Source organism: Brachycentrus maculatus, unplaced genomic scaffold (genome assembly GCF_059751285.1).
Source record: "Brachycentrus maculatus isolate JH-2025_06_01 unplaced genomic scaffold, ASM5975128v1 h1tg000345l, whole genome shotgun sequence".
NCBI classification, from domain to species: Eukaryota; Metazoa; Arthropoda; class Insecta; order Trichoptera; family Brachycentridae; genus Brachycentrus; species Brachycentrus maculatus.
Window position 1 is genome coordinate 621,005 of NW_028281094.1, and position 26,403 is coordinate 647,407.

At 32.2% G+C, this 26,403-nt stretch overlaps 2 protein-coding genes across 6 annotated transcripts in view; both read right to left on the reverse strand.

The window, feature by feature from the left end:
• Positions 1 to 16,593, reverse strand: part of LOC148303812 (ethanolamine-phosphate phospho-lyase-like) — a 38,882-nt gene extending 22,289 nt beyond the window's left edge. Inside the window, exons 1-3 of the mRNA XM_088269325.1 lie at positions 16,507 to 16,593; positions 15,160 to 15,459; positions 11,927 to 12,045 (exon numbers count right to left, since the gene is read on the reverse strand). Coding sequence (XP_088125451.1) covers positions 11,927 to 12,045; positions 15,160 to 15,221 — 181 coding nt within the window. The 5' untranslated portion in view covers positions 15,222 to 15,459; positions 16,507 to 16,593. The remainder of the gene's footprint in view (positions 1 to 11,926; positions 12,046 to 15,159; positions 15,460 to 16,506) is intronic.
• A 5,044-nt stretch (positions 16,594 to 21,637) lies between these two features.
• Positions 21,638 to 26,403, reverse strand: part of LOC148303813 (zinc finger SWIM domain-containing protein 8 homolog) — a 43,878-nt gene continuing 39,112 nt past the window's right edge. For all 5 annotated transcript variants that reach the window (XM_088269323.1, XM_088269320.1, XM_088269321.1 and 2 more), the window contains 3 exons: positions 25,882 to 26,112; positions 24,365 to 24,514; positions 21,638 to 23,250 (listed from right to left, as the gene is read on the reverse strand). In XM_088269323.1, coding sequence (XP_088125449.1) covers positions 23,184 to 23,250; positions 24,365 to 24,514; positions 25,882 to 26,112 — 448 coding nt within the window. In that variant the 3' untranslated portion in view covers positions 21,638 to 23,183. The remainder of the gene's footprint in view (positions 23,251 to 24,364; positions 24,515 to 25,881; positions 26,113 to 26,403) is intronic.

Consider the following 26,403-nt stretch of genomic DNA (forward strand, 5'->3'; position numbering starts at 1 on the left):
TTAATTAATAATAATAAAACCCTTATCCGCACCCCAATGGTGCATAGGGCACTGCGTCATATAAACGCAGCGTTATCTTGATCGTTTACGCATGAAGGAAAGGTGATCAGCCCCCCGCTTCAAGTACCAGTCCAGGGTAATATTGAATAAATATTACAGTGAAAAAATCACTCATATGTATTCTTACCCCCCCTGGGAATCGAACCCGGGTCCTCCAGAACGGTAGCCGAGCGTGCTGACCATTACACTGCGGAGGCGGACTATATTTATATATATATATATATATATATATATATATATATATATATATATATATATATATATATATATATATATATATATATGTAATAAAATAACTAGGTACCTACCTATACATTTTATTAAGTACTCACAAAAAGTACCTACATAAAACAGTTCTACCACCAGATGCCGCATGCGTCGCTCAGAATAAAACAAAAGACTTCCGATAATATTATTAACTGGCAGAATCAGATAGATAGATAGATAGATAGATATAAAAATTATTATAAAGATAAATTAAGAATAAACTTTAATTACAAAGCAACACATTGTTTATTTTATTATTATACACCCACTTTACATATTATTTACACTTAATTTTCAAAAGGAAAATATTACCACGTTATATATATATATATATATATATATATATATATATATATATATATATATATATATATATATATATATATATATATATATATATATATATATATATATATATATATATATATATATATATATATATATATATATATATATATATATATATATATATATATATATATATATATATATAAATATATATATATATATATATATATATATATATATATATATATATATTATATATATATATATATATATATATATATATATATATATATTTATATATATATATATATAAATATATATATATATATATATATATATATATATATATATATATATATATATATATATATATATAATATATATATATATATATATATATATATATTTATATATATACGAGATAAACATATATATATGGCATCTTTAGCGGAACATATGGTACACGTCTAGCTTCCTTCACATCTATACATCTAATGACATACAAATACACAGATGCCCTCCGATTACGTATAATTTTAACACCACCAGATTTTAGGTTCTGATTGATCTGATCGTAGCAAGTCTTTTTTAGGCGTCCTCGTTCTGTTTTCCGGTTTACATTTGCCAAATATACTCTCTAAATCATTCTCTCGTTATCCGTTTGCTCCACATGTCCATATTACCTTAAAGAACTTATCTTAATCTTTTCAATTACACTAAATTCAGTCATATACTCCTTTAAATATTTTCATTTTCACTTCTATCATACTTCGATTTTGCACATACTCGTCTGAGGAAAAGGATTTCCACGCCGTTCGCTCTGCTTTCGTTATTTTTTTTTTGCCAATTCTGTGTTTCGCTTCTGAATCAGACTCTATACTACCACTTCGTTGTAAAGTATAGTTTAGCTTCCGTGGACATAGTCGTACGAATATTTTCAATTATCCCCAGTTCTGCCTAATATATAAACCATATATGTATATATTTACGCACACATAATTTTGAGTTGCCAAAACAAAATTTTGCTTCTTAACTTGTACTTAGGGAAAACCCTGTTATAGATATCTATGTACATTCACATATATATAGTATATAGGATTGGGCAATTAGTAAAGGAAGTTATCATAATGTAATAAGTAATAATGTACTCGCACAGCTAACGAGTCTCTTGTTATATGGTAATAACTTTAACTTTACCCTAAGCTCAGCTTAATTTGCTTAGAGAAAGTGAGAAAATACAGTCGGAGGTATGTTCTTACAAATTACACTTTCTAGGCCCAAGGTAGCTAAATCCTTTGTTCTCTATATTATATAGGTATAACTTATTTAGCCAAACACGCGGAAAGCCAAGATACAAAGTTACTAACTTATAATAAATATAATAATAATAAAACCCTTATCCGCACCCCAATGGTGCATAGGGCACTGCGTCATATAAACGCAGTGTCATCTTGATGGTTTACACATGAAGGAAAGGTGATCAGCCCTCCGCTTCAGGTACCAGTCCAGGGTAATATTGAATAAATATGACAGTGAAAAAATCACTTATATTTATTTTACCCCCTTGGGAATCGAACCCGGGACCTCCAGAACGGTAGCCGAGCGTGCTGACCATTACACTACGGAGGCGGACAGAACTTATAGGATATAGGATAGTAAATTTAGTAATACAGAAATAAGTATGTTTTAATTTTTTCTTCGGAAAATTATTATTTGAATTGCATTTTATAGCTTAATAAAAAACCTTGTTGTAAAATGACGATAAATGTTATGATAACTTTATTATAGTTTCGACCGGTTTCAAAGCAAACAGCTTTTTCTTTAAGATTTGAGCAAGAATCTGAATCCTTCGAAACCGGCAGACGTTATAATTAAGTTACAATAAGATGTATAGCTATTTCATAACTAAATTACATAATGATTATTGTAACCAAATTATTTATAATTACATATTTTAGTCATTATTACACGACGAATTACTCAGACCAATTGAAAATAAACATTATTTTCAAAATAACAATAATTTCAATTAAAAAAAAAAACTAGGTAACCATCAAGCCGATTCCCCGCAGGGGTAGCCATAGAGAGTAGAACGCCACACTAATCTGTCTTTGCAAATCCTCTTCCATGTTCATGCATCTCCTCATTCATACTCGCCGATTATTCCGACTCCTGACCTGACCACTTTCAAGTATTTGAAATACTAGACCAAGCCACGTTTTACCTGGATTTCTTCTGCATTTATTACAAACCACTATTTTTTTTTTAATTTATATTCATTTTGAAAATATTGATGATTTTAAGTAAATAAATGTGCATGACTGTACTACGAAATTATGAAAACAGGTTGTTATAAATATTGAAGATTTTAAGTACTTATATAAATAAATAAATGTGTACAACTGTACTACGAAATTATGAAAGTATATATATATATTTTTTTTTAAAAGGAATAACCCGCAAAGCGTCTATTTTATATGCTTGTCTACAGGTAGGATAGTGAAGGTAAATGTGAAAAAAACATCACCCAGACCAATTGAAAATAAAACTTCCTTGAATTGAACCCGCGACGCCAGTTTCGCAGTCGAGCGTCTACCCAACTACGCCACGGCGCCTGCCTTAGTAAATATTGAAGATTTGAATTGCATAAATAATAATAATAATAAAAAAACCCTTATCCGCACCCCAATGGTGCATAGGGCACTGCGTCATATAAACGCAGTGTTATCTTGATCGTTTACACATGAAGGAAAGGTGATCAGCCCTCCGCTTCAAATACCAGTCCAGGGTAATATTGAATAAATATTACAGTGAAAAAATCACTTATATTTATTCTTACCCCCCCTGTGAATCGAACCCGGGTCCTCCAGAACGGTAGCCGAGCGTGCTGACCATTACACTACGGAGGCGGACAAAATTGCATAAATAAATAAATATAACTGTACTAAGGCGCCGGGTCCTAAACATGTTTGCATAATATATTATATCTACACAATAAGAGTACATCAAGTTGTTTTAAGCTTTTATAAACAAGAATACATTAAATACGTTGTCAGCAAAACATAATAAATTATAGAGAATATTCTGAAAATAAATATTATTCCAGCACATACTTATAAGAATTCTGCATAGTTACTGCTTACAGTTAGGTAGCGGTGTGTTGATTCTGAAAGTACGTTCAAACATTGTGATCCCGCTTACCAGATTTTATACAAGTCTATTTATACTACCGCCAAGTGCCAAGCACCGTGATAATATTGTGTATGCAAGATTACCCTGTTTGTTCGCGAAACCTCTGCCTATTTTTACTTTTTATAGATACACAAAGGATTAAAGCATACTAAATACCAATTAGACACTGAAAAATATTTTTGTTATTTTTATGCGTAACGTGTTTTATCAGTATCTCCAAAGTATTCTTACGCATTTGTCTCTAGATTTTTAACCTTGAAAAATATTTTAAATCTGACTGGGTAAATATCACTATTTCTTAAAATCCATTGTGTTTTGATGGATTCTGCTTCAAATACCGAATTCACGAGTGCCTCTACTTTTTTAACCTTTAAAAATATTTTAAATTTCAGTTGGTAAATATCACTTCTTTTTTTAAATCTATTGTGTTTTGCTGAATCCTACATCATTTTCAAATACCGAATTTACAAGTGCCTCTACTTTTTAAACTTAAAAATTAATTTTTAATTTAAATTTCACTTCGTTAATATCAAAAATCTATTGCGTTCGACGCATCACGCATCATTTTCAAATACCGAATTTACAAATGCTTCTGTTTTTTGACCTTTTGAAATATGTTTGATTTGAATTTCTTTGGCAAATATCACTATTACTTAAAATCTATTGTGTTGTGACGCATCCCACATCATTTTCAAATACCGAATTTACAAGTGCCACTACTTTTTAACTTTATAAATAATTTTTCATTTAAATTTCACTTCGTAAACATCAAAAATCTATTGTGTTTTGACGTATCCCATATCATTTTCAAATACTGAATTTACAAGTGCCTCTACTTTTTTAACTTTAAAAATAATTTTTAACTTAAATTTCACTTCGTTAATATCAAAAATCTAATGCGTTCGACGCATCACGCATCATTTTCAAATACCGAATTTACAAGTGCCACTACTTTTTTAACTTTAAAAATAATTTTTCATTAAAATTTCACTTCGTAAACATCAAAAATCTATTGTGTTTCGACGCATCCTGTATCATTTTCTAATTTACAAATGAATTTACAAATTCCTGTACTTAACTTTTAAAAACATTCTAAATTTCACTTGTTAAATGTCATTATTTCTTAAAATCTATTGTGTTTTGATGCATCTCGCATCACATTCAAATACCAAATTAACAAATGACTCATTTTTTTAAAATTAAACCATATTTTAAATTTTAACTTCATTTGGTAAATATCACTATTTCTTAAAATCCATTGTGTTTTAATGCATTCCGTATCATTTTCAAAAACCGTATCTCGGTATTTGAAAAAAATCGAAACACGAGTAACCATAGGTTCTAAGAAACAGTGAAATTAATGTTAAAAATGGATTTATATTAATTACCATAAAATGACTGCAGAATCAATTTACAAAATTAAAAAATATTCATAAAACGAAAATTTGATTTTTTAACTAGACATTGTCCGCCTCCATAAATTAGTGGCGAGAACAGTTGGAAGTTCTGGGTTCAATTCCCAGGGGGTCAAAATAAATATGAGTGTTTTTTCACTCTAATATTTATTCAATATACTTTGAACTGGTACTTGAAGCGCAGGACGGATTACCTTCTCCTTACGTTCATGTAATAAACGATCAAATCAACATGACACCAAGTTGATGCAGTACCCTATGCACCAGTGGGTGCAGATAAGGGTCAGCTGTAGTATTAATCAAAGCCAGATTTAAAAAAGATTTCTTAAATGCCATCTTCAGAGCCGGATTTAAAATAATTTTAAAATTTGGCAGATTCGATATTTAGGCTGAATGGTAAATATTTAAAAGCAACTAATCGCAGAAAAAAACAAACCATTCCTCGTAGAAATATTTCCTTAGTTAAAATATCTCCAACGTTCAGTAATTAGTTTGTAAATAAATAAATATTTTGACTAAATATTTTGTACCAATCTCAATGTTTCTATGGTGAACTATAATTGGCTTGTTTAATGTATTTCTTTTAATTGTTTTGTTTTACATATGTTGCTGTTGTTAACTCAAATAATAATAAAAAAAATTGAATAAAATTTAAACTTTAAAAAGTATTTTTGTAATCTATCCAAATTATTATTTTTATAATTACGTAAGCGAATACTTATAATATCATAAAAAAACATTTATATAAAAAAAGTCTTTCCATCAGCGATTCTATATATAACGCAATCTTTAAAAATCGTATCACTACCCAAAGATAAAATAAAAATATAACATTACTATGACATTTAAACTATTCAAATATTATTCAGATAGCGATTGTAAATCAGTGTTTTCTGCACTTAACGTTATCTATGAGTTTATTTCTTTTTAAATTAAACAAATTAAATTCAAACATTATAAATTATAGCTATTTTTATTGTGATAAAGAAAATAATGACTAGGCATAAAAATGTTATCGTATCATATATGTATTTTTTACTGTCATAATTTTTGCAAAAAGATAAAGTTGAAATTTTAGTATTATTTAGAGTTGAATCAAAACGGTTGCTACCCAGTTTTAAGTATCTCTTAGAAAATAATAAAAACGTAAAACGTATGCGTGTATATGCACAATATATATATATATATATATATATATATATATATATATATATATATATATATATATATATATATATATATATATATATATATATATTGATATATAACCATATGAAGTCACTTCCAGTACTTGGAATATGATGGATATCATAGTTAGTAAGTATAACAACTATGATACCCGCTTCACCCAAAATTAAGGGTTGATGGTTACAAGAGTAAACAATAAGGGCGTTTGTACACTACACGGAATTTTACCGTCCGGCAGTCCGGTTTTGAAAAATGAAAGCGACTACGACAGTTTAGCGTGATCGAATTTACGTGCAACGTGTTCACGCACCGATCCGAAAAAAGATGGACAAAAGCACAAGCCAACCAAGCAAATCATCATTTTAACTGACGCTAACGCTAACGCTAACTGACGTGCCGGACGGTAAAATTCCGTGTAGTGGACAAACGCCTTAAGAATGTCGGTAACGACGATACCCGGTCGGTGGGCAAATAAAACAAAAGTGGAAAAGAAATGGATGTTGTTTCATTATTATTCAATGTAGCACCAAAAAATGGCAGTATATAACCTTCAAAAGAAAATGATCAAAACGTGTAGAATAAATGTAAAATGTGATTTTTTTTATTTAATTGTTAGGATACAAGTGACCTAATTATATTATCTCAGGAGAAAGGGCACTTCTGTAATATGAAAAAAGGAAATGGAGGAAGAATAGTAGTTACTTTGTATTCAGTTTACGATATCATTAATATTAATTGAAGTTACTCGGGCCGTAAAAGAAGGCAAAAACATTAACTCGCCACGAATGGTGAACGTTACACAAGTGCATAAAGTGATCACTTAAGCCAGTCTAATGCCAGATCGTAAGCCCTGGGATGCTCGGACTTCCCCATCTTTTTTCATATTAAAAAAAAACGATACATGTTTCATCTCAATTTGTTATTCCTATGTACAATACAAACACGCCTGTTTATTTTATACAAGTTATAAGTTTTTGACACTCATTGTAAAAGCGATTCATCTGTGTTGATGCTCTGTTCAAGTCAATTCTAATGGATATACGAGAAATTTATGTTTATTATCCAAAAACAATACACAGCTGTTAATTGTAATATAAAGCGAACTTCTCAAATTCCAGATTATTCCGGTACAAACTAAATTTGACATGACTTTTGTTTGATAAAGAACAAATATTTAATAAAACATCATTATTTACTCAACAAAGATAAATTTATTACATCAACTGGTTTATTTACTTTCATATGTTGGATATTATCTTAGCAATTTCGTACATAATAATAAGTTTTATGAAAATACAATACTTATGAAATTAAACAAAATGTCGTCACGACCCGGGACCAAATTCTAAACGAAAATATGAGATCTGTTATCTCAAAATATATTTTCAAATGTATATTGATCACGCATCTTGTAAAAACATTACATTATAATTGTATTTCTTTTACACATTGTAGACACTTATAAGGGATACTGTTATCTCTTATAGAGATGCAAAATAATCAACTTTTCATCTACCGATATTGAAAATGATGCGAAATGTTTTGAAACACATTTCGCAATAGACTTTAAGAAATTGTAATATATTCTAAGTGTAATTTTAATTTAAAATCATAAATTTTTGTGGACTGTCAAACGATAAATGTATGTTGACGTTAGTAAGTCTACCGTTCGTGGTTTCCATAAGTATAATTGCTCATACATTGTTTCTTATTACAACACCCTCAAAAGTTGTAAACACCGCAAAATTTGAGCTGGATTCAATGAAAAAAATGTTAAAATTACAATAATTTTTTGACGTGAATATTATAAAGTTAAATTAAATAAAAACTATTGAAAACGTTGTCAAAAGGCCAGCCTTGATTTCAGTCTTATTTTTATTATGAAAATGTATAATATTGCATTGATTTGGCATTCATTTTGTTAAGTAATATGTTGATTTGAATATATCAATAAAACACTTGTATAAGACCCACTATTTATTTTTTAATTTATTGTTTCAAGAACTACACATGTTCTCATCAATAGATAAAAATGCAATCTTTTTTCGTTTGTGTTTTCACCTGCAATTTTTGAAACTAGTTGTGTTTACATTAATAAACTTAAAAGTGGTCTTATTCAAGTGTTTAATTTTAATATTTAAATCTTTCAGTTTATCTAGTTAAGAAATATTGGTCTTATTTCGATCAACACGACAAAAGGGATGACGAAATATAAATTTGTTAGAAAGAACTAGTGTTGTTTTTGTATTAAAATTATACTTTTTACTCCGTTCTGTTTTTCGCGCCGGAAAAGATGTTGTCATAAATTGAACTTATTATCTAGACTCCCACGCAAGCCTTTAACTACAATATTTGAACACAAAATAATAAAACTATTATTGTATCGCGTTTCCGTAGCGATAATAGTAATGAAAAGTACTCCAATTTATTACATGATAAAATGTATATGTACATTTTTTTCTACTGATAATACTGGTACCTACTTGTTTTGATTTTTATTTAATTTATATTTTTACCCTCTTCACGAATAGTTAAAAAAAATCTGATTTATTCGTGTCAAGATCTCATTTTCTTTTTACCAAGTGTCGGCTTGTTGTCCCGTGGTTAGTGTCGCGGACTCTTAAGTCAGAGTTTCTCGGTTCGAACCCACTTTATCGTAATTTGATACCTATTTCTAATAATGAGCCGCTTAGGCTCACAGAAATAGTATGAAATTGAAGTATTTTAGTAAATAATAACAACACAAATATTCATCTATTTTATAAGAAAAATATATAAAATAAGCCGATTTACGAATAAACATGTACTTATCTCTTTTTCTCGAATTCTGTTATATTACTAACCGTTAAGTTCTAAGAATCGATATATCAACTTTGGTATACTTTGCCAAAACCGCGCCGTCGATATACCGACGATGACGTTAGTGTATTTTGGCGGTCGACCTGAGGTGTCGTGTCGAAGTGTATCCTTTTCTTAAGTTAGTATTCATCATAAGTATTCTCGAATAAACAAATTGACTAATTTTTAGTGAAAAATAGAAATATGATTTTTTGGAAAACCCCTTTGTTTTTCCCCTTACAACGTCCATTAGTATTCACGAATGAACAAATTGACTAATTTTTAGTGAAAAACAGAAATATGTTTTTTTGGAAACCGCTATTGTTTTTGTCCTTACAACGTCCATTAGTATTCACGAATAAACAAATCGACTAATTTATAGTGAAAAATAGAAATATGTTTTTTTGGAAAACTCCTTTGTTTTTGCCCTCACAACGTCCATTAGTATTCACGAATAAACAAATTGACTAATTTTTAGTGAAAAATATAAATATGTTTTTTTGGAAAACCCTTTTGATTTTGTACTTACAACGTCCATTAGTATTCACTAATAAAAAAATTTACTAATTTTTATTGAAAAATATAAATGTTTTTTTGGAAAACCCTATTGTTTTCGCCCTTACAATGTCCACCAAATATAATATCGAACATTTTTGCAAAAAAATCTTCAGCAATTTTAGCGTTCATATTTATGAAAGCACTTTAATGGTTAAATAATTATATAATTTTTAGTTCGACCCCTTTGATCTTTCCATCGACATTTTCTAAGATCGAAACAATTATTAACCATTTAAAATAATACTGCAAATGCGTCATTTTTCTATCGCAATATATTAAACAATACGTCGATTAATTAAAATGAAACAAAGATTGTCTTGTTTTTCATTCAGTACAAGAATGAAATGAAAATGAATCTATACGATATCGTGTGTGCGATAACACATGATACTTGATAATTGTACTTGGAAAATCACACGTTTGTATTTTTATCCACACGTGTCGTCATGCTCTTGACATAGTAAAAATAATAAATATTCTTCAACCCCTTATCCGCACACCAATAGTGCATAGGGCACTGCATCATATAAACGCAGTGTCATTTTGATCGTTAACACATGAAGGAAAGGTGATCAGCCCTTTGCTTCAGGTAATATTGAATAAATATTGGAGTGAAAAAATTAATTGCATTTATTTGACCCCCCCCCCTGGGAATCGAACCCGGGACCTCCAGAACGGTAACCTAGCTTGCTGACCATTACACTACGGAGGCGGACAAATAAATATTTTAAATTATAAATATTATTTCTTACCTCTTAGTACGTTTGATGATATTTTATATAATTATTATAATATTTTTTCTATGTTACTTATATTTAATAACGATAAACATCGCAATATTTTGTCGAAAATCGAGTATATATTTTTTCATTTTATTTATTTAATTATGTCAAATCCCTAAACTTATTAAATAAATCCTTAAATTCATGAAATGTTGTGAAAGAACAATAAAGAATAATATAATATAAAATGTTAAGAATAATAACTACTACTTCCATCACGCTGTTTCTCCGCAGAGAGGATAAAACGCCATACTCGTCTGTCCTGATATGCACTACTAGTTTCCTCTACACTCATACATCCAGTGGTACTACAATATTATGTAGACTTTTAAGAAAATCAGATTTTATGTTCCGATTGATTTGATCATGCATAGTCTTTCTTGACCGTCCTCGTTCTGTTCTCCCTTTCACGTTTGCCAAATATATTTTCTAAGACACACCTTTGTCATCCATTCGCTCCACATATCCAAATTCAGTAGTCTCTCTCAATCTTTTCAATTATCCCTACTCAGACTTACATACATTCTTTTCTAATATTTTCATTTTTGATTCTATCATACATCGATTTTACTACACATTCGTCTAAGGAATTGCATTTTAATGTCGTTTCTCTGCTCTTTTTCTTTGTTGTTCTCATCACAAAGTTAAAATACATGCGTAGTTTGTATTTTCATCTGTTGATAAGAACACTTATAGTTTTTTTTAAAACTAGTCGTGTTTAATTGTAAAATTAGACAACTTTGTTTTAACCACTTTTTTATTATTAGTACACTGTAACCTACCGGTTTCGACAAATACCTTGTCATCATTAGGGTTTATTAAATTCTAAAACATTAAAATACTCATAATTAATTATATTCCCTTACCAAAAACTTCCACACACTTTTTTTGGTAAGGAAATGTAAATTAATTATGAGTATTTTAATGTTTTAGAATTTAATAAACCATGATGATGACAAGTTTCTTGTCAAAACCGGTAGGTTTAAGTATACTAATAATAAAAAAGTGGTTAAAACAAAGTTGTTTAATTTTATAAAGTTTATAAAATGTGCCACAAAGTATCTGCGAAAAACATTTAAGAAATAGTCGTATCTACATTAATAAACTCAAAAGTGGTCTCAAATAAGTGGTTTATTTTTCCAATTCCAATCATCATATTATTCCAAAAAGTTAATACTAAGTAAATAAATGGTGTATTTTCTTTTTCGCTGTATAAATTTATTCAAATAATAATTTGTATATTTAAAAATAGATTTTATTTTCCCTCATATTTTTCACACTGCGCAATTATAAGTCAAATAAATGGTTGAAAGGGAGGTAATAACTTGTCCTACATACCATGAGCGACATTGTTGATGCAGTCCAAATATTCTTCACCATTTTCGTCGTACATGAACTGCCCGGCAGCTCTCACGATCTTCAGGGGAGAAGAATTGAAGAAAAGTTTGCACGAACGACTGTAAAAAAAGGACAATGATTAAAAAACAACCAAAATGAACAGTAATTTAAATCTTTATTTGAGTAGAATTACTTACACAAAAGAATAATATAAATAATAATAAATTTGGATAGTATTTTTTGACATCTCATCAAAGATGAAGAAGAATATGGAAGTCTGGGCATTTACGGGGCTGACGACCGTCATGGGCTGGTTTAAGTGATCACTATACACGCGTGTAATATTCACCAATCTACCCATCATTGACAACCACACTTCTCAAATTCTTTGAAGTTCTATATATATCAACCAATTCCGAAACGTTGTTCTTGAATCATTAGAACTTCACTAGAGACATCTATTGGTGAGATAAAAAGAAGATTTTACTGAGCAGAGACTCTTTTATTAGTGTATGAGGTCCGAATCCTGGATCATAATCACACGTATGAGAAACGCCAGAAAATATCATTTTCATTTTTATTATTTAAGCTTATACCTTGACCAGTTAATTTATTTTAACATTAATTTAACATTTTGAGTGTGTCCAAATACTTTTTCACACACTCGAAATGTTGTAAATTTGGATAGTTTAAAAAACGCTTTTTTTTTTAATTTTGTATACATTCGTTTAATAACTAGACAGATGATCAGGAATCATATGGTATGTATGAGGAGATGACATGAATGTGGAAGAGGCAAAGAATGTTTGCAAAGACAGAGTTGTGTGACGTTCTATTCTCTTCTCTAATCTAAAATCTCTAATATGATAAAGCTAAACGAATTTTAACTACGATTTTTTATTTATTTTTTAATTTTGATTTTTTCAAAATAAAATGAAGACTTAACACTGGTAGAAACGTCGTTTCACTGGGTGACTGCCAACAAAATTTAAATTAAAAAAGCATTTAATCAATTTGCATAGTAAGTGGATTACGTCTTAACTTCCATAATCTGTCTTCGTAAGATGGTGAACAATAGTTTCTAGTACCGTAAAGTGGGTATACTTTGCACCATGGGTGATACTTTGCACCACCTTCTGTAAAGAAATTGTAGAGCTGGTCATCTCTGATACATGCCATTTTTCATTCTACTTTCTATTGTTTCTGATAGATGGCACTTCAATCTACTTTTTAGTTTAAAGAAGTAACAGTCGGTCGCTATTGCTTCAATGCGTTTTTCCTGTCCAAACGTAAAGAAAGTTTTCTGTCTGAAAATTGTGTCCGAAAAAATCCAGTGGAATCAGTATACTGAAACTAGTTACAACAAGTGAGTGGTCTCTAAATCGTAGGTAGATAGGCCCTGCTTTTCTCAAATGCTGTATTTTTTAGTTACGTTGTCAAGTTTATGTAAAAATAATATATTTTTAAGAACTGACTTGTATTGACCACATTTGGGGTAACATTGCACCAAGTGCAAAGTATCCACAAAAGGCCATAGTTAATTAATTTGATGAAAAGTCTTAAAACGGCTAATACAACTTGACATGTTTGCTAAATATCTATTGGTTTTGTGTACTTACTTAATTCCTGATGGTATATTTTTTTCAAAAATGTCAAGAACACAAACAGCGGCCTTATGCCAGACGATACTGCGATTTTACACCGAAGAGAGTGGAGCAGTATTTGGAGGCCATTCGAAATGGTACAATCAGTCAAAGAAAGGCTGAAGAAATTTTCAAAATCCCCAGAAGGACGACTAACTATAAGGTCAAAGGTCAGCACACAAAACCTGTGGGAAAACCTCCGATATGTGACAAGGGCGAAGAGCAATCCTACGTAAACTGCATAGTAGACATGAGTGAGTACGGTTTCCCAGTGAGTGTTTTTAACATTAGCTACATTCTAATAGCCTATTTGGATAGATTTGGCAGAAGAGTACGAATATTAAAGAACAACGTACCAGGCTCTGAATGGATAAGATCATTTTTGCAAAGACATAAAACCTTGACTGTTGCTAAAACTAGTCAGTTGCTTAATCGGTTGCCATTAAAAGCGTATGACGATGACGTGCGCCAGAGTTTTCAACAGTTTTTGGAAGAAAACAGATTCAACCCAAAGAATTCAGTCTTAAAACGCAGGAAAATGATACCGATAGAACCAGGTTAGAGCATTGCTCACGATCCAAATGTCGAAATGAACGTTGACGAGACACAAATGCTACCTGAACCAACTACATCAATGATCCCACCTTCCGCATCGAAACATCCAGCATATCAAGCATTAACTGATTATAGTTCACACGGAAGCTTTGAGGAAGAGGGAGAAGAACAAAAACGATGACTGAAACCAGTTATCGTATTTGTTCTTCCGTTTCATTAGGACCAGTAAAAAAGAAGGTGGGAAAATATGTCGTATTTCATTATGAAGGAGAATTTTCGGGACAGATTTTGGAAATAAAGCAAGACAGAGCTGTTAAATCCATGCAGGAGAGTCTCAAATCGTGGAAGTGGCCGATGAAGGATGACTTTCTTCAATATTCTTGGAAGGATGTAGCGGGTTCCATAAAAGAACCGAAAATGCAATCCAAAAGAGGTTTCTTTACCGTCCCGGAACTTGACCATATTTAGACCTAATTTAATTTTAATTCCTATTACCTATATATCACGATATGTTTTAATATCCACCTTTTATTTTATATAATTTTAAACCTTCAGTATTGAAAAAAAAACATTTTTGTTAGATTTTTCAATATTTAAAAAAAAAAAATTCTATCAAGTGTCTTATTTTTCCATAATTATACAATATTATAATCTGCATTTAGTGAACTGTGAGCCAAAACCCTTCATAATGTGCAACAAAACTTGTAGGATAGCCTTTACTTTGCATAAATTTGGATTCTAGTACGAAAAGTGTAGAGAAAATATCATGGTGCAAAGTTGTACTTTACCCCGGGATACTTTGCACCAAAATATAAATATAAAAAAAAAATACAGGCAAAATAGATAAAAATTTAAAAACTTATCAGACATGTTACAGGTATATGTGTTATTACATTGCAATAGTTGAAACCTCAGAAAAAGTAAAAAACCTGATCTGAATAGACAATTTTTTGAAAAAAATGCAGTATTTTGGTGCAATGTATACCCACTTTACGGTACCCTTATATTAATCTGTTAAGCCGAGGGTCCACTTACCCGATGTGCTCGTGTCTCAGCTTGATGGTCTCGTCCTTGGACATCTGTTCCAGTGAAGTCATCTCGGCGAGTGGCTCCTTAGCTCCCTCGGGATAGTGGCAAATGGGATTCCGTTGTTCCCGGACGGGACTCGGTTCTAGGGGCAGGACCCTTTTAGGGAAACAGGACCTTCAGACGGGAGCGGAAACGGCTGTTCCGACAGAACGGGACTATTCTTTTAGGAAATGGGAAAACCTGAGATGGATGTCGGACGGGGAGTATCAATTGAAAGGCATTTGTAATCGAAGATGTGTTATCTCTCTGAAAAGAAAGGGTGTCTTTAAGGCCCAATATACGATAAATCGCAACTTAATTATCCTTAAATCCAGGTAACATTTGACGTTATTAATTTTTTACTTAAAATATCGTTTTTGAATTGAAAAAATAAGTTTTTCTTCGAAATAAATATATAGTTTTGAAAACTAGAAATGTATTGTAAGGTCTTATATATTATAAATAAATATGTAATTTAAGATAGAAAAATCTTGAATATAATTAATTATATACGTCTGAGTCAAAAAATTGTTGTCATATATTTCTCTAAATTTAAATCAGATAATAAATAAATCAATAAATAACAATTAAAAAAATGTTTTTTACTTAGTAAACTGTAATATAAGTGATTGAAAATCTTTTTTTTTATAATGGCATCGGAAGAGCACCTCTTTCTTAGTTATAAATAAATAAACGAAAATTCGTCAATCTTGCGCTTCAATTGCCAATATAATGTAAACTTTGCAAACAAAAATTCAATCAAATTTAAAATATTGTGTCAAATTATTTAAGAATTTAGTTCAGGGCTCTGTAATGATAATTAAACGTGCTAACCACCACTAAAGCCTACTCTACTCTACTCGTTTAAATATTAATGAAATAAGTATTTATATAAATATTTTTTATTTTCCGAATACGTGAACACTTTTTTTAAATAACGGGATTACTTTTTTTATGATAAAAATATTTTATTTACAAAAACCGTTTGCCTTAGATTGAATTTAGAGCGGGAAATCTCCCGCCAATTTTCTCCTTCCTTTGACATTGTCATTTATATTTCATTGATACATAACGTAATCCCGGTTGAAATACGCAACTATTGTTAGATCTTTGGATGCTTATAGCGTTGAAAATAAAAATATTTCAACTCGTGATACGTAAATATATTTACAACTTCCGCCAAATTACTAAAAAGTAATCATTTCGAATGTGAAAAGTGGTAAACAAAAATACAAATTTAGAACTGGAGGAATGTGATTCGAATCGATTCGAATGCGTGAAAATAGCGGGAAAATTTCAATAACAATTTCTCACCTTACTGTGACTTGAAGCTGCCGTTGATAAGAACTTCTCTCGCTGCTTGTGCTATGTGCTATGACAACTCCGAACACTGAGCCAACTAATTGACAGTACCTATACTGCTCGCCACAACAGCTCGAGAAAATATTCGTGCCAATTACGTCACGCGCGGCAGCCAATCAGAGCGCGCCGAGGAAAATTGTGGACAGCGGGGGTCAGTAAAAATTGACCAATCATTTTCGTACATTCGAGTGCGTCATGCGGTGTTAATGGAAAAATACGTTTTTGCATAGATACACAACAAAACAAAAAAAATGTCGTGGAATAATACAAGCACGCACTGCCGAAATGTTGGCTTGATAAAATGACGAATTATGTAACATACATACCATAGAAGCGAACATATTTTTTTGCGTAAATCAGTCAGGAGGGATATCGAATTATCACATACTCTGAATACACAATTTATTGAATACATATTCTCTTTTATTTAAATTCATTATGTATTTTTTTTATTATCTCAAAATAGAACTAACTGACTAAATAACCATCACGCCGCTTCGACGGGGTTAGGCAGAGAGAATAGAACGCCACACCAATCTGTTTTTTTTTTGCACACAATCTTTGCCTCTTCCACATTCATACATCTTCTCAAACATACACGCCGATTCTTCCGAACTCCTAACAAGACCACTTTCAAGTATTTGAAATACTTGATCATGCCAAGGTTTCCTCGATCTTCTATAATACATTTGGGTTTTTTCACTATAGTGTTTATTTAATATTACCCTGGACTGGTATCTGTGACGCCGAACTGGTCACCTTGCCTTCATATAATTAACGATCAACTTAACATTGCATCAATTAGATGCAGTGCCTTTTGCACCATTACGTGAAGATAAGAGTCAGTAGTAGTAATAGTTATTGCTTAGAAAATTTTATGATCATTTTTTCTCATTTATTATGTGAGTGAAAGGATTAAAAACAAATTATCAATTGTATTTTTATACAATTATTAGCTAAGATAGAAATATCTAGGGGTGCATTCATAAAACTAAGTAATATATTACTTTTTTGTCTGTCACCAAGGATTTGGCTTCGATACCTCAAATGCTACATACCTATAAGTATACATATTATGCATTACTTATATGTGTTGTCCATTTTGCTTAATGGATATAATACACTGTTTAACCTTTCTTTCCGGTGCTAAAATAAAACGCGGGTCCCGGAGTTGGGCAGTCACTACACAATAAAAAAAAAAGATTTTAAATTGAAAAAATACGGACATTCATAACTAATCCCCTTAATTAATTATAAATGAAGTCAAAATTATAATAATTTTAATCTATTTGCTGAAAACATAAAAAAAACACATCTGGCAACGCTCACGGAACAAGCATAGGTCCACTCTTGTCGAAAGCTCAAGAGCGACTGCCGGTAACTCGCTAGCTAGCCAGAGAACATTGAGCTTTGAGCTCCTCACGCTTGCACAGTGTATGCAAAAGTGAAATGCGAATATACTGTCGCGGTTCCCGTATACTCTTCACGCGCTGTTTATACGCGAATTAGTTTCCGATATTCATAAAATACCTCCGATGTACCCGATCAATTCTGATTATTATTAATATTATTTTTTTAAAATCAATGCGTAAATATATTATGGAGGAATACCTAAAATCTTAGCCTTGTATTTATTATATTTATAGAGATATTATGGTTATTAGAAGCAATGTGTACTAGTTACAGAACACCGGGAAGGGAGGGTTAAAGTCTTACGCATATTTTTTTTATGTGAAACTTTTTAGATTTGCATTTGTTGACTTTTACATTATTTTAGGATTAGAAAATGGTTATGTGGAATTTAATTGAATAAAATCCATAGTAATAAAATAAAATATTTATTTTATTTGACAAATTCCATTGATTCATAAACTACATTACAAAAATTTCGGGGTATGATAGCTGCGATAAGTGTGATACAAATAATTAAGGCTGTTCATAGCTTTAATATCCATAAATAAAAATAGATAAAAAAAATACCAAGAAAAAACTCGAAAACTTAACACTTGGGTCACGACAGTATCTGAATACGGTCATGGTACCGAAAAACAAAGAAGATGTTTCGATTTATTTATTTTTCTAAATGAATAAATTATGTTTGTTTTCTTGAATGTTTTTCGCAGATACTTTGTGGCACATTTTATAAACTTTATAAAACTAAACTATTTTGTTTTAACCACTTTTTTATTATTAGTACACTTTAACCTACCGGTTTCGACATGATCCTTGTCATCATCAGGGTTTATTAAATTCTAAAACATTAAGGCCACGCGTTGCTGTGGCTCAGTCTAGTTTAATGAAGAAAAAGAAAAGAAAGTAGCATATAAAAACACGCGCATATTCAAATGCAACGTTACGGCAAAATTTCAAAGCAATCGGTGAAAAGCTCTGGAAGGTTTAAGATTTGTAACAAAATACTTACATTTTAAATTATATACATTAATTTGTTTTTTCATCATCAATTTGTAAATACATACATATATCGACGATTGGACTAAGTGATTTTGTCATGAAGGAGTTCCAAAATTTTGAGTAGTGTTCTTGTCAATCATGGGTAGAATGGTGAATGTTACACGTATGTAAAGTGATCACTTAACCAACCTATGACATGTCATAGACTTCCATATACTTCTTCCATCTATGTTGATATGTCAACATGAAAAATTTTCCTTAAGAAAATTTATTTTGTAGAACATTTTATTTTATAGCATTCCAGATATATTAATGATCTTATTTTTCTAATTAATTAATCGTATTGTAACAATGACTTCCTGTTTTTGTTTTTGCGGCCCTCCAATCTATTTAATTCTCTGGATTGGTCCAGGATCGTATCCAGTATGAACAGCCCTGGTTTAAATATTTAAAAATAAAACACTTGTGTAAGACCATTTTTGAGTATATTAATCTAAACAAGACTAGTTTTAAGACCCATTATTTTGAGTCTTGTATCTTTATATTATATATCTCTGCGTGCCTCCCTTTATTTATTAACCTATATATACACCTAAATATATTTTTGTTCGTTAGTTTTAATTTGTAGCAGAAGATGAAAACATGTGTCGTTTTCGAAACTGGTCGTAAATATAAATAAAACTCATTAAAGTGGTTTATTCAAGTGTTTAATTTTAATAAAATAATCATGTCATTCCACAAAGTTAATGCCAAATCAATAAATAATATAACACTGTGTGACATTGTTTTATCTTCGGCGTGATGAAAATATCCCTCGGATTTTATTTAATTAAATGTATGCAACGTTATAAAAAATCACTAACTAAATGACAAACAAGTTGATGCTGCTCTTAGTATCCACCTCTTTTTACGCCATATATTTAACAATGGAGATCCAACGACTCGCTGATATCCAGTGTGGGAAGAAATAGCGTAAGGGTGCAATATATGTATTATATTTGTATCAATTTATTGCATATTATTTATTAACTTTGACACTTAAAAATGTATCTTTTTTAATAATATCAGCTTTACACAACTTACTTTTCGCGAAAACAAAATTGGCTTAATGTAATTTGTTTTCTCGTTTTTCTCAAGTATTTTTGCAGTATTACAAGAAATTGTAAAGGTGGAGACTGACCGGAGCATTTCGTCGTAATGAACACGTTACGATGCGAGCATTCAGGCAATCAGTACACCGAGCCGAGCGCTCCATCCATAGTTTCGGATGCTCGGTGATGCTCGCCACGAGCAATGTTACGACGAAATGCTCCAGTCAGCCACCTTAAGACGTAAATGATCAATAATTCTAAATTTCAATGCATAACTTATTGAAGAAAAATAACTTAAAATAAATTTTTTGCATAACCCTGAACGATTGAATCCCTAACATACTGTGCATACATCAGATCCGATGGATCCGGTATTTTTCCCTAGCTACCGAAAGTCTATATATCGGATTTTGGTAAACAAGGGGTTAAAAATTATGTTGCATCTTATAGTCTGTAAAATACGGTATATACCAATATACACATGTAATATAAACATAAATACTTGCCATCAGATTTTCCTTTGTCCCAGTAGCCATTTGCGCCAAAGCCATAATACTTCCACTAAAATTTTTGTCATGTGTATTGAAATTTAGTATGTTGTTATTCACCTATAAATTTGGCTATAATACAGAATTCCTAAAACCTTAAAAATGTCTTATGCTAGGTCATTAAACAAAACAAAATCCAACATACACCTCGTTTGGTCAAATCAATCATGGGTAGAATAATGAATGTTACACAAGTATAAAATTATTTCTTCATCTTTGTTGATATATTGATTTCAAAAATATATCAAGCTGATATAGTGCCTTATACACCATTGGATATGGATAGGGATCGTAAGAAGTTGCAAGGTCAGATGAGAAAGAAAAGAAGGCAGTGCATTTGAAATTCATTTATTTTATTAAAATTCACTCGACACCAACATTTAATAGTAGACCAAAGATGGACAAACAATTGTAATGAGCCAAGAGTTATATAAAAATAAGGTACTCGCACATTTAATTTCGATTTTCAATTTAATTTTCCACACAGAAATGACGAATAGAATAAAACGTAAGTAAAAATATTATGCATTATATTTGAACTACGTAAACAATTTAGTATTGCAGTAACAGTGAAGGGGCGATGCGCCGGCGGGTATCAGGGTGGCAGGAGAAGGGTGACGTGATATCACAACCGAGGCCAGACGGGTGACCCTAATAACCACTACTTTACTTATAGATAGCTACTTCTCCTGAACCCCCGGACGCCTTCAGCGCCCGCCCAATAAATGCTGTGAAATCTTCCCTATAATAATAAATTTATCAAGTGTAAAAATAGTCTTTATATGATAAAAATTATTATGTAAATTTAAAGATATATATATTTATGAATATATATATATATATATATATATATATATATATATATATATATATATATATATATGTGTGTGTGTGTGTGTGTGTGTATATATATCAGTTTTATTTATGTATAATAAAAGTCAAACAAGGGGACAAAATTCTCCGATATATTAACAATAGCTAAGTGTCATCGGTGAAAGCGAAATATTAAAATTGATGTAAATAAAGACAATATTTGTTCATTTTTTTTTCTAATCTACATTTTCTAGCTAGAGCTATATTTAAACGGCCAACTTATGCTAATTATTTGCTAGAATATAGAATAATAATAATAATAAACTTTATGTATATACCTATACGCCTGCGATTGAAGATTGCGACGGGCGCTTACGTGCCGCGATACAGACAACTCCAAGGCGATGAGAAAATAGTCACAAGGGCCGGAGAGGCCCGGCCGAGTGTGCTAATGTTCGGAGGCTGCAAATATTCCATCTCACATTCACGCTTCCAGGGAGATCAATTCGTCAGTTCTATTTATAGCGCTATAATGTGTGACATCAACAAATGAACAGAAATCATTCTCAATGTGGTAATTACAGGTTAACCTAGAGTTAAATCCTAAGTTAAGTCAATTTGTGGGAATAGAGTTCAAATTGTCGTGTCGGATTTAAAAGAAACGAGGACGGTCACGACGGAAAGACAAGTGATGTCTGAGAAATAAATCGCTAGCGGAAAAATACTGAGAAAATGAAAATACTATAACGTTTCACCCGGGTGACCGCCTCTCTACTTAATTCATGTATCGTCAGAGATGGAAAATATATTTAACCTAATTTACTTCCTTATTCTTAGTAAAAATTATATACTTCAGACGTAAATCTCTCATTTACGAAAGAAACTTGCGAATCGCACTTCTTCCAATAAAGTCTAAAGAGACGGCATAACGCAAAAACCTTCAAAAATTTAATTAATAATAATCGATATTTAAAATTATGCGATGTCGAATGGGGTGATATGTACACAAACCGCGTATCTTGCGAAAAAAAAAGTTTACTCGTTTGCGGCGAATGTCTTAAAAATTAATCCATCAAAATCTGCGGAGATCAAAACTGGTATTTTATAACCAAACTAGAGGAGCGATTGCAAAGACAATGAAAATTACCGTCAAAAATGCGGAAGAACCGAACCAGAATATTTAAAATGACGAGTCTAGCTAAAACAGTCCATGGTTCGTGAAAAGAACGTATTAAGACATAACGCCTCTCATCTACTCTACCGTGAAATCCTTCGATTAAACCTACATTTTTGTCGGAAGGCAGATTTTAACGAATAAACGAAGTCTAGCATACAATATATTTCTCTTGTATATTTCTCAAAAATACTTAGCAAACTTTAAGCCGACAAACGCATCTCCGGCCGCAAAACTGTTTGCCTTAACTTAAGATTAAAGAATACTTTTAGTCGTAGAATATTCCGGGCGAGGACGTCCGGAGCGCGATTCTAGGAGCGGTGGATTCTTCGCTCCACCGAGAAGAAGGACTACCTTAAAAATGAGTATTTAATTAAAGGAATACGAACACATAGAGAACGGGGAGCGAGGAGGCGGGGAGGCGGGGAGGGGGGAGGGAGACTAGGAGAGTGGTGGGGGCATGGAGAAGCGCTGGCGGTAGAAGAGCTCCAGCAGGAGGTCGGGCGCCAGCTCCGGCTCCGCGGGGGGGGAGCCGCTCGCCGCGGAGGGGGAGAGGCTCGCCGCGCTGCCGCCAGCCTCAGGACACCTTTGTCATTTGCCGCTAGCTTGCAGGGCCGTGTTTATCTGCGCCCACAGGTCTTTCTGGCACGACTTGGATCTGCAAACCCCATTATATTATTCATTTATAGATTTGGCATTTAATTTGTAGAACTTCATTTTAATTTATGTACAGTAGTCTCGGTTATCCGACCTTCCGAGTTATCCGACCTACCGGGGCAATGCCCCCTTTCCTTTACCCGATTGCACGCATTATATTCGCGCGCCAGGAGACAGTCCTCAGTCTTCAGTGCTCTTTTGCTGAGAAGACATGTTGCGCATTGTTTCCTTGTTTCGTTTCTGTACATATTTGACAAGTTTTCAATGGGCAAATAAAATTAACACATTTTCAATGTTGTTTTTATCATTTTCCGTGTTATCCGACCTTTCCGCTTATCTGACCTTGCCGCAGCCAGTTTAGGTCGGATAATCGAGACTCTACTGTATTCAATATTAAATTAAACTGAAATATATTTAAAATAAATACTAATAAATTCGACCGAAGACGTTCAAAATCCATATTTCATTTGTAACAGGAAAAGAGACAAGGATATATTTGTATGAACCTGAAAGCAAACAACAGTCTACTGTTTGGGTGTTTGACGATGAACCCAATCCCACAAAAGTTGTTCGTTCACGAAGCACTTCCAAGAAAACCATCGCTTGTTTCTTTGGTTGTACTTAACAGATTGCAATCATTCCTTTAGAGGATCGAAGAACTGTTAATGTTGAATGGTATACTTTAATTTGTTGGCCAACAGTCTTTGATAAAATAAGGAAAACCAACAAAAAAAATCGCATCATTCTTCATCGCGACAACGCCTGCTCCCATAAAGCACGTCAAACAACTGAATATTTGAAGGAGAAAGAACATCAAATTAATGTCTTATTGCCCGTATTCCCCGATTTATCACCTAATGACTTTTTTGTTCCCCACTGTCGAACAAAAGATGCACAGACATTGATTTTAATCACCTCAAGAAGCTGTTGAAGAGTTTCAAAAGCATATTTCTACGATATCAGCTTCATATCTAAAGAATATATGCTAAAATGTATAGACTTTTAAAACACTTTGTTTCCAACAATAAAACACTTTGTTCGGTTCCTTTTCAATGTTTGTAGAAACTTAAGGCAACCCTCGTATTAATTCTTGAATAAATTGATTTGATTTCTACCTTCGTATGCATTGCAACCAGTCTTTGAACTGCGCCGTACCCTCCGGCGTGAGGTGGAGAGCGGTGCGTGCCGATACTACAACGTTGGCAAACTCCTCGTAGTCTGAAGCGGTCAGGTGGTACAGCATCTGATGCATACATTGGATGTACCTGGAATAACAAAAACAGCTCAGTCTATTACTGCGTAAATCTTACAACATTTTGAGAGCATAGCGGTTGTTGTAGCCGATCGAAGCGTGAGACGTCTACCAACCAATTCGTCTGGGACACACAGCTCTTTTAGATACCCTGGAGCCATATTATGTATTGATTTAAACATGAGTAGACAGAGTTTATACTCGTATATATAGTACTAAGTTGAGTAGTAGTCATTTAGGAGTAGTCCACTTGCAAACGTTATGATAAAAAAATTAGTTTTTCTAGCCACTGGCGGAAACTGGTAGAATATGAAATCTGCTACCGATTTGAGCTTTTTTGAGAGATTTTATAAAATGAAATGTCAATCGGCGTGGCAAATTTGCAAGAGCATTAATTTTTCTATTCCGTTTTATTCCTAACTTAATGAGTTTTGCCAGATTATCTTAAATATGGACGTTAATATTCTTAATTTTCTACCGATTAAAAGCCATTTTCTAAAAAACTTCTTCTGTTTCAACTTCAACTATGGTCAATAAAAGCAACATTTATGAATATTAACATTTTTTCTGTTTTCAAACCACATTTTCATATGGTGTACAAAATACATATCACCAGTGCACGCGGGAGTTTTTAGCACCGTAAGGGAAAGGTTAATGAATGTATAATTTAAACCAGCCTATGACGGTCGTAAGCCCTGTAAATGCCCAGACTTCCATATTATTCTTCATCTATATTGAAATGTCATATATCGCTCACTCCTTTCAACAACGTCATATATCAAAAAACTTGTATTTTCAGGAGATCGTTTTTAAAGTTTGAAAATATAATAAAATGTATTAAAAATAAATATACTTATTGAACTTTTTACTGTGCTACAGATCTTTTTAGGTAAAACCTGAATGTTTTTTCTCCATTTGAAAAATATTTTGTATGTTTAAAAAAATAATTAAACAATACCTTTTCTTCAAAATGCAAAAACAACACTTTCTGAGCCGTAGCGGGTGAATATTAACACACTATAAGGGTAATTTTACCATTTCACTCGACTGGTGGTGTTCGGCGGGAAGCGTAATTTTTCACTCGACTTATCGTAAATTGAGTGTAAGTTATTTTTACGGATGACTTTTGCGGCATCTTTTGATCTCATATCAATGTATACAGTATGGTTAAATATTATCACTTCTTTTCAGAGATGTTTATCTCTATGAAGAGGGCGAATCCGACCGCAGATAGTGTGTTAAGTTAAAAATAAGCCGCTTTTGCTGGGATATAGTCTGGGCATTCCAAAAACACGTACAACTAAAAATTTATGATTTTTGATTTATGACATTGTTGAAAGGTGTGAGCGATATATAGTAGTCAGTTGAGTGGTTAATTACATCTGCTGGCACTTCTGCACGAGGGGGGAGAGGGTGCCGCGCAGGTGCTGCATGAAGAGCGCCTGGTTGTTGCGGGCGAGGTAGTGCGCGGCCTCCATGGCCAGGTCGTACAGCACGAAGGGGCTGACCACCGAGTTCACGGCGCACATGCAGAACTGCTGCAGGTACTGCGTGCCCAGCTTCTTGGAAACGCGCAGCAGCCACTTCACGTTCTCGCCGTACGGCGGCGTTCTGCAACATTTACATTTTCACATCTATATGAAGAAAAAATTATGTAACAATAGTCTAACAAAATTATCTAACAAAACCATCGAGGCGCTGTTTAGAGCTGTCCAAGACAAGGACAATTGACAGAACAGAACAGTCGAAGCGCTATTTAGAGCTGCCCAAAACAAGGACTATTACTCTCAAGTGACTCTCAGGGGGACCTGATATGACACACATAGAAGAAGAAGAATACTATAAAGGACCTTAGTATTCATTTGCATCAAACTTCTTTGTAATAAAATTGTAAAAAGTTTT